At 42.5% G+C, this 9,666-nt stretch overlaps 1 protein-coding gene across 1 annotated transcript; it reads right to left on the minus strand.

Moving 5' to 3' along the window:
- Window positions 1-7,097: 7,097 nt before the first annotated feature.
- Window positions 7,098-7,629, minus strand: LOC138882676 (uncharacterized mitochondrial protein AtMg00810-like). Its single transcript, XM_070163287.1, has 2 exons — window positions 7,548-7,629; window positions 7,098-7,396 (listed from the first exon to the last, which is right to left on the minus strand). Exons 1-2 carry the CDS (start codon window positions 7,627-7,629, stop codon window positions 7,098-7,100), a joined length of 381 nt encoding a protein of 126 aa, XP_070019388.1.
- Window positions 7,630-9,666: the final 2,037 nt, after the last annotated feature.

The following is a 9,666-nucleotide window of genomic DNA, read 5'->3' on the forward strand; positions in this document are numbered from 1 at the left end:
TGCGGACTGCGGTTGTCTTTGCGCGGTCCGCGGTGCCCCCAGTGCGACTGCACTCCTTTTTGTGCAGGCCGCGGTGCACTATTTCTGCAGCTTGTAGCTTCTGTTCTACAATTCATTTTCCACATCTCTTTCACTATCTGTGTTGATACTAACAAAGCTAGATGTTTTTGCTTGCAGACAATGGTCAAACAAAGAGGCAAAGGCTCGAAACAACCCGGCCGAGGTGATTCCTCCCAAGGAGGGAAGCAAAGGATGGTAAAACTCATTCCCCAGGCTAGAAAAAACATAAAGAACATGAGGAAAGCAATCAAAGCGGCTGACAGAGCCATTGACAAATCGGGGAGTGAGTACGAGCCCTCCCGGGAGATCTCTTCAGATTTAGTCCCACTATACATCCCGTATCCGGAGATGTCCATACATAGAGACACTCCTCCCTCTTCCCCCGATGCTCAAGCTTCAATCAACATTTCTTCTGGGTCGTCTGAGGGCTCAGTGACAGGTAGTAGGGATGAATACTCTACCTCTCCCACAACGTCACTATCTGGAGAGGGTGCTAAGGGTGATGAGCGAGATGAGGAGTTACCTCGGGGTGGTGTGCCTCAGGTTGGGGGTGTTGACCGGACTAGAAATCTCACTATTTGGGAAGATAGATTCGTCAGCCAGGTGGCGTTTCACAAGTTTAGGGAATGGTGGCCGTCACGAAAGTTGATTCTTGAGAGGAGCTTCATTGACAGAGACCTTCTACCCCTACACCCCAATGTACATAGACAGTTTCAAGCTTGAGTGGGTTGGGAGTTCTTTAAAGATAATTGTATGAATGCGAATGAGCACATGGTCAAGGAGTTTTATAGCAATATGACTCACATCTTGAAGGGCACTAAAGTGACCAAAGTGCGAAACAAGAATGTGATATTTACCGGGAAGGCACTAAATGAATACTTGGGGTTCATTGAAGAAGACGAGTCCCTGTACAATGAAAAGTTGGCAATGGGCGAGGAGGTTTGTCTGTGGTTAGCTTCATACCTGGCAATCCCGGGTACGGTTCCAGAATGGTTGCAAGCAGGGGCCAAAATACTTCGGAGGACCTTCAACTTTGAGGCTAGGGGGTGGTTGACTTTTGTGTGCAGTCGGCTTGACCCCACTACCCATGATTAGACTATTCCACTTGCCTAGGCTGTTCTTATTGCATCTATTATGGTGGGATACCCTATCAACATGGGAAATGTGATGTCTCGCATTATTTCTGCAGTGGGGTTGAGCATGACCAGAACTACCCTTTTCCCAGCACCCCCACTATGTATTTCCGGGACATGAAGGTGGAGAATAGACCTTTTTACATCAAGGTCAAACCTGTGGCTCCATTTTCATGGTACAGTTTGAAGGGGTCAGACAACCCCAAGAACAAAAATTACAAGCTGCCTGCTTCTGCCCCAACCGGCCAGTCTGAAGAGCTGGTTGCGGTAGAGCCCTCCACTGAGCCTACCTCCACAGTTGCTGACATGCCTCCCGGACCTTCCACTACTGCTGGTCCCTCTACTTCAGCTGGACCGGGGATTCCATCTTCCCGGGCCCATCCTATCACTGCCCACCAGCTGAGCCAGACATTGCTTAGTTTGAACAACTGGATGTCATCTACAACATCCAAGTTGTCTACCTTATCTTCCACTATTGAGGCTCAGTTATCACCTCAGACAGCTCAGCTTCCACAGTCCATTGAGGACGCACTGAAGAAGATCCTGGAGAACCAGTCCCAGCAGCTGAGCAGCAGGAGACCGGAAACTAGTCTGAGGTGCCCGCGCATACAGAGGACCCGGGGACCACTGATGATCCCATGCAGACGGACACAACTTAGGGAGTTCCTATATCCTTTCTGTATACTTTTTTTTGGTGCTTATTTGTTTAGTTGGCATTGGGGACCATGCCAGCTTTTATTTGAGGGGGTGCGCCCTATTGTTGGATGACTGTATATATTGTTACATTTTATGTCTTTTTTATTTTTATCTTTGGTCTGTATATAAAGTTACATTTTTGTATATATTCATCCCCCGTTGTATATTCTAATCCCTTATTGTAAATATTCATTCTATTTTCTATTTTCGTACAAATTTTTCATTTTTAGCTTAGTAGATAGGCTCGCAGCCTTTTTGTTTCGTTTTTGGCACTTTCAATAAGCCCTTGATTTTCTTAATGCCGCGGTTCTTTCCAAGGGTGGAGTATTGTGCGAACCGGGTGGCTCTTCCCGATGATGGATGGCGTGACAACCTTCTTAAGGGTTTGAGTCCGTTTTTGATTTTTCTTTCGTTTTTAGTAATTTATAGTTAAGGTTACCTCAAGCAAAGCTTCACTTGGGCCTAACACATTTGCCTTTGATCCCATGGTTAAATACAAGTGGTTGTGTTTAGGATGGTGAAAGTAGTGACCTTGAGACTCTTGTTTTGACCAAACAAACATCATGTGGTCTTTCAGGACTATTGTGTGCTCAATCATGTCTAAGGTTATTGTGGGCCCCCGACTCTATGTCTTCAGCAATCCTTGAGTGTGTGTGGTGAGAAATCGAATTGTGAGTCCAAGTCCCGAGCCAATGAGCTAGAACTTGCCCTGAATGTTTGTTGAGGCGAAATTTCGAGTGAAATTCTACTTGAGAAGTGATTATAGGCTCTCCTTGATCCAAATAATAGTCGAACAATTCCATAGCCTACCAATGATATAATCCCTAGCTAACCCTTTTGAGCCTTAAATCTTTTTCTTTCAAGAACCAATGCTACAAGCCTATACCCGTTCTAAATTATACCCTCTCTTGGCACCCAAATCGTCCCTTGAATAATGGCAAAAGTCTAAGTTTGGGGGGGGAGAGACAAGAAAGGAAACAAAGTGATAAAAGGTACAAAAGCAAAAGGAAAGGAAGGCGATGAAAAAGAAAGAAAAGAAAAAGACAAAAAGAAAGCCCAATGTGCAAAGAATAAAACGGGATTCAAGAAAAACAAAAGTGAAAAAGGTGTGGAAAAAGTAGAAAAAGGAGAAATGCTTTGAATTGCATAAGAAAGGGTGACAATGTGTCTCTCTAACCCTTGAAAAGAAGTGAAATACTCAAAGAGTCAAAGAGAATTGTGCCAAAATGAATCAAAAGAAGTGCTTAAGGGAAGATGGAACTCATATAGACCAACAACTTTTCCTACCCTGAACCAAAAGCCTTCACATTGACTCCACAAAAGCCCTATATGATCTTGAGTTGGATGACGCTCGCATTAGTGGATACTTACATGAGGGTCAAGCATATGGTACTTAGAGTCGGACTTGTGACCTTTCCTTGAGAGAGACGAGTGAATTCCCATTAACCTTGGTTTGTGTGCTTATACTCTCAAAGGTGAGGTTTGCTTAGGGAGAGTTGAGGATGTGTGAGTTTGGGTTCCACAGCAAAGTAATTGAGAGAGTTCTTTGATGTAATGAGTCAATTCTTGATGTTCTTGTGTCACACTTGATCCATAGTTTTTCAAAGTTTAAATTTTGTTAATGATCCATTCGTATTGAGGGCAATTGTTAGTCCCACTTGATGCTTGTTGAGGTTACTTTAGGACAGCTGGAATTACTTGGATTTTCCTTTAAGGGGTGGGTCTTATTTTGTTTTCTTGAGGACAAGCAAAGGTTTAAGTTTGGGGGAGTTGATAAGTTAGGATTTTTAACATGTTTTATGCCCCTACTTGCCTATGCTTTGATCATATATTGTTACAAAATAGTCCTAAAAGGCTCACAAGTTGTGCTTGATTGCAGGTTTGATTGACAAAGTGACGAAATGTCAAAGATCGGCTCAAAAAGGAGTGAAACATGCTCAAGTATCAAAGACCAAGAAATCTAAGGAAAGAAGGCCTAGTGCGGACCGCGCAAAGTTGAATGCGGCCGCACTAGGTGGTTCAGAGAGTTGGTAAACCAGGCTAGAGGCAACGCGGCCGCGATACACATCTCGCGGTCCGCGGTGAAGGCTCTGCGGTCGCACTACTCTTTTGTGCGGTCCGCGGTCATGAGATTCAGAGAGATGAAAGTTTGCAAAGCCAATGCCATGCAGTCTGCGGTCGTGATTGCATGGACCGCGCCAGCTCCCTCCGCGGCCGCGGTCCATTTTATGTGGTCCGCAGAGTCTAAGTTCAAAGAAACAAAAGTCAAAGTCAAAGAGCCCAGTGCGGCCGCGGTCCATTTAGTGCAGCCCGCACTGACCCCGCAGGGGTATTTTTGTCCAGTTTTTCTAGCCTAGTATAAATAGAATATTTTACCATTTTTAGGTCATCTTTTGTATTCAGACGTGAGTTGCGCTCCTGAGAACGATATTTGTACCCATTTTTGGCACTTTTGCTTTACATTTACGATAGATTCTTGTAGTTTAATTTAAGCAATTAATTAATATGTTTAGTTCTTCATTTATTTTCTTCACTTTCTTTGTCTAGCATGAGTAGCTAAACCTATTAGCTAGGGTTGTGGCTCAACCCTAGTGTGGGTAATTGATGGGGTGTTGCCATCTAGTGTTAGATTGACTATGGGTGTTTGCTATTTGGGTTGATTTTATGTTTTAATCTAGAATTGGTGGTTGCAAACACTGATTCAAGCTTTGTGGGTTTAACTCTTCTTGAGAAAGAGAGTCTATGACCCCAAAATTGACCCAACAAGGAATTGGGATGGACTCATGAGAAATGATAGTCCCAATTAACGGGTTAAACCTCGAGAGAGTAATTACCCTACTTGAACCCTAGTTGCTTAGTCTAATTTGCCTACCCATTTGGTCTCGAGAGAGTCAATTGGGCAAAATCATTCTCTCTACTGAGAGGTGTGAGAGTGAGTAAAATTGTGCAACAGTTATAGCATAAGCCCCAATTATGTCAATCGAACCTTAGTAACATCTACCCGTCAATTAGCCACCTAGGTAGTGTCACGACCCTAGTGCCCTTCTTCCTATTAGATACAACTTAGCAATATTCTCGTAGCATAATTTAGTGTTAATCAATAGTTTTATAAAAATAGTTATAATTCGAAAACCCAAAAATGTTGAAGTGACATTAGGAGTACAAACACATCTCTAGGCTAGACAGACAATCCAACTCCACTACTAGCACTCGCGGAAATCGATCCTGACCCTCATATCGGGTAAAATCTATTGCGACCCGTTCTTCCTACCTTAGTGTAGCATCGAGTTGGCAACGATCATATATTTATAGCCAATTTGGTACTATTTCTGAAAAGGTTTGCAACCTTTCAGAACAGTCATAGCAATTGGAACAGGTTTGACACTGTTTCAGAACAGCCATAGCTCTTGGAAATATTGCGGGAAATATAAAACATATTTAAAATAATCCAGGAAAGAAAACGTGCCGAACCGGACAGGGTCGCGGGTTATTCCGGATTGAATTTTTGTTAATTAAATTAATTAATTATTTAAAAAGAATTTTGTCCAAAAAGATTAATCAATCTATCTTTGACCAAATCCAAATCCAAATCTGAATTTGTTAATTAATTAAATATTTGAAAAGAATTTTGTCCAAAAAGATTAATCAATCAATCGATCTTTGACCAAATCCAAATCAAAATCCGAAGCCGAGCAGAGCGAGCGACGACGACGACTGCGCGAGGCTTGCCTTTATTCTTAACTCTTTAAGAGTTAAAAAATGAGCTTCTCTATATATACACAAAGATTTTCTTTCGTTCTACCAATGAGGGACAAAGTGCGTTAGTAAAATGAACTCATTCAAAATTTCACTTCCCTCCATTTCTTTTCCCACCATTTTCCATTCACACCTCTTTTGTTATTAAAAAATAATAATAAAACCCAACAATCCCCCACATGAATGGGGAATGGATATAAACTTAAAGGAATGCACGGACTTGTGTGTGTTTTACATGAAATAATTAATTGCAAATGGATAAGTAGGTTTCCCTTTGAACTTTCCGTAGTGAACTTATATCGGTTATACTCGGTCAATCGGTAGATTTGATATCTTTGAACCGTCGAGATTTGTTGTATACCTAGACAACATAAGTCACACAATTAATCCTTAACCATCTATGGTTCTCACTGTAGTATTCATTTCAGCCATGACCACCGCCTGGTTTCATGAGTGCGTAGAGAATGGGCCTTTACTTTCATTCTCCTTGGAACGGCTTACACTTCACACTCACATAGGTGATTCCTAAACGTGTAATCCTAAAGACACATTATCTGGTCATATCTTGCCAGACTTAGCAAATCATTAAAAAGCTTTAAGCTTTATTGACTCATCAAAAAGCCTTAATGTTTTACCTCATTTTTTGAACATTGTCTTTATCACGAGAATGGTTGAGTTATTTGACAATGTTGAACCGTCATTCATAACTTTGTTTGATCTCTTTGAAGCTAGCTCTTGGGATCTCCAGTCTTCTAGGTAGAGTTACCGCCATGATGACTTGTCCTAGGCCTTTAACCCCATTCCCTTTGATGATCTTTCAACTACCTCTCTAGATAGGCCTTTTGTAAGTGGATCCAACACATTATCTTTTGACTTTACGTAGTTAATTGTGATAACACCACTAGAGAGTAGTTGTCTAACGGTATTGTGTCTCCGTCGAATATGACGAGATTTTCTGTTATACATAACGCTCCCTGCCCTACCTATTGCCACTTGACTATCACAATGTATACAAATAGGTGCCAAAGGTTTGGGCTGAAATGGAATATCTTCCAAGAAATTCCGGAGCCATTCAGCTTCTTCACCGGCCTTATCTAAAGCTATGAATTCATATTCCGTTGTAGAACGGGCGATGCACGTTTGTTTGGATGATTTCCAAGACACTGCTCCACCCCCAATTGTGAAAACATATCCACTCGTGGATTTAACTTCAGATGATCCGGTGATCCAATTTGCATCACTATATCCCTCGATCACGGAAAGATATTTGTTATAATGCAAAGCATAATTTTGGGTATGTTTTAGATATCCCAAAACTCGTTTCATTGCCATCCAATGTATTTGATTGGGATTACTTGTAAACCGACTCAGTTTGTTAATGGCACATGCTATATCTGGTCGCGTATAATTCATGATATACATCAAACTTCCCAATACTCTTGCATAATCTAGTTATGAGTCACTTTCAGCTTCATTCTTTTGAAGTGCATAACTCACGTCAATTGGAGCCTTGGCAATTTTAAAATCCAAATACTTGAACATGTCAAGTACCTTTTCAATGTAGTGAGACTGTGATAATCCTAGACCTTGTGGAGTCTTGTGAATTCTAATTCCTAAGATCAAATCAGCAACTCCTAAGTCTTTCATGTTGAATTTGCTAACCAACATGCGTTTTGTAGCATTAATATCTGTCATACTTTTGCTCTCTATCAACATGTCATCAACATATAAACAAATAATGACTTCATGACCTGGAGTTTTTAATGTAAACACATTTGTCACACTCGATGATTTTAAATCCATTTGCCAGCATTGTTTGGTCAAATTTTGCATGCCATTATTTGGGTGCTTGTTTAAGTCCATAAAGCGACTTAACAAGTTTGCACACTTTCTTTTCTTTACCAGGAACCACAAAACTCTCAGGTTGTTCCATGTAAATATCTTCCTCCAATTCTCCATTTAAGAAAGCTATTTTAACATCCATTTGATGGATTTCAAGACCATACACGGCCTCTAGTGCCACTAGCACCCTAATAGATGTTATCCTTGTTACTGGCGAGTAAGTGTCAAAGTAATCAAGGCCTTCCTTTTGTCTATAACTTTGACAACAAGTCTTGCCTTATATTTGTCAATAGTGCCATTAGCTTTAATTTTTCATTTAAAGATCTATTTTAAACCTAAAGGCTTATTTCCTGGAGGAAGATCAACCAATACCCATGTATGGAAGATCAACCAATTCCCGGGAGAGACCCTCGCGACTCAGCATAGGCTCTTAGTGATGGACATCGGCATTGTGATGAAGAGGAAGAAGAGGTATGCTCATGGCCGACCGAGGATTAGATGGGGAACTTTAACCAAGGATAAGGCCTGAGAGTTGGAGGGGAGGTTATCCGCTATGGGTGCTTGGAAGAGTAGTGGAGACGCAAGCACTATGTGGTTAACGATGGCGAACTATGTGAGTGAGGTGGCGAGAGAGGTGCTAGGTGTTTCGAAGGGTTTTTTTGGCAGGCACCAAGGAGACTGGTGGTGGAATGACATGGTCCAAGGTAAAGTGGAGGCGAATAAGGTAGTGTACGCGAAGTTGGTAGGGAGCACAAGCGAGGAGGAGAGGAGAGCGAATAGAGAGAGGTACAAAGTGGCTAGGAAAGAGGCAAAAGCTTGCGGTCACGGAGGCTAAGAATACAGTGTTTAGCCATCTATATGAGGAATTAGAGGAGAAAGGCGGGTATAGGAAGTTGTTTCGGCTGGCTAAAGCGAGGGAGAGGAAGGCCCGGGATCTGGACCAAGTAAGGTGCATCAAAGACGAGGATGATAGAGTATTGATGGGAGCATCCCAGATTAAGCAGAGATGGCAGACGTACTTTTATGGTCTTCTAAATGAGGAGGGGGGCCAGGATATAGCGCTAGGGGACTTGGGCATTCGGAGAGTCTCTGAGATTTTAGGTCCTGCAGGCGCATTAAGATGGAGGAGGTCGTGAGGGCTTTGCGTAAGATGAGTAGGGGTAGAGCGACCGGGCCAGATGAAATTCCAGTTGAGTTTTGGAAGTGTGTGGGTAGAGCAGGATTGGAATGGCTGATTGGGTTGTTCAATGTAATTTTTTGGACGAAAAGGATGCCGGAAGAATGGAGTTCGAGTACAGTGGTACCGTTGTACAAGAACAAAGGTGATATCCAATGTTGTAACAATTATAAGGGTATCAAGTTACTCAACCATACTATGAAAGTTTGGGAGAGGGTGGTGGAGGTAAGGGTGAGGGTGAGGAAGACGACATCTATATCCGACAATCAGTTTGGATTCATGCCGGGACGCTCAACTACAGAAGTTATCCACCTTATTAGGAGGTTGGTAGAACAGTACAGGGATAAGAAGAAGGATCTGCACATGGTGTTTATTGACTTGGAGAAAGCGTATGACAAGGTTCCTAGGGAGGTGCTCTGGAGATGTCTTGAGGCAAAGGGCATGCCGGTAGCCTACATAAGAGCGATCAAGGACATGTATGATAGAGCTAAGACTAAGGTTAGGACTGTGGGAGGTGACTCAGAGCATTTCTCGGTTGTTATAGGATTACACCAAGGCTCTGCGCTTAGCCCGTTCTTATTTGCCTTGGTGATGGATGCTTTGACACACCATATTCAAGGGGAGGTGCCATGGTGTATGTTATTTGTTGATGACATAGTTCTAATTGATGAGACGAGGGCCGGTGTTAATGAGAGATTGGAGGTTTGGAGACAGACTCTCGAGTCTAAGGGTTTCAAATTGAGCAGGTCTAAGACAGAGTACCTGGAGTGCAAGTTTAGCGCTGAGTCGAGGGAAGTAGGCGGGGACGTGAGGCTTGGGTCACAGGTCATCCCCAAGAGAGATAACTTCAAGTACCTTGGGTCAATTATTCAGGGGGATGGAGAGATCGACGAGGACGTCACTCACCGCATATGGGCGGGTTGGATGAAATGGAGGCTTGCATCTGGAGTCTTGTGTGACAAGAAAGTGCCACCGATACTCAAATGTACGTTTTATAGGGCT

The sequence above is a fragment of the Nicotiana sylvestris genome, chromosome 12 (assembly GCF_000393655.2).
Source record: "Nicotiana sylvestris chromosome 12, ASM39365v2, whole genome shotgun sequence".
NCBI classification, from domain to species: Eukaryota; Viridiplantae; Streptophyta; class Magnoliopsida; order Solanales; family Solanaceae; genus Nicotiana; species Nicotiana sylvestris.

What these genes read in the sequence shown, in the direction of transcription:
- LOC138882676 (XM_070163287.1), bottom strand. Translation starts at nt 7,629, where the DNA reads ATGGATGTTAAAATAGCTTTCTTAAATGGAGAATTGGAGGAAGATATT. An exon ending in TGAGAGTTTTGTGGTTCCTG is followed by an intron (nt 7,397 to 7,547) that starts GTAAAGAAAAGA and finishes TAAAAACTCCAG; the next exon opens with GTCATGAAGTCATTATTTGT.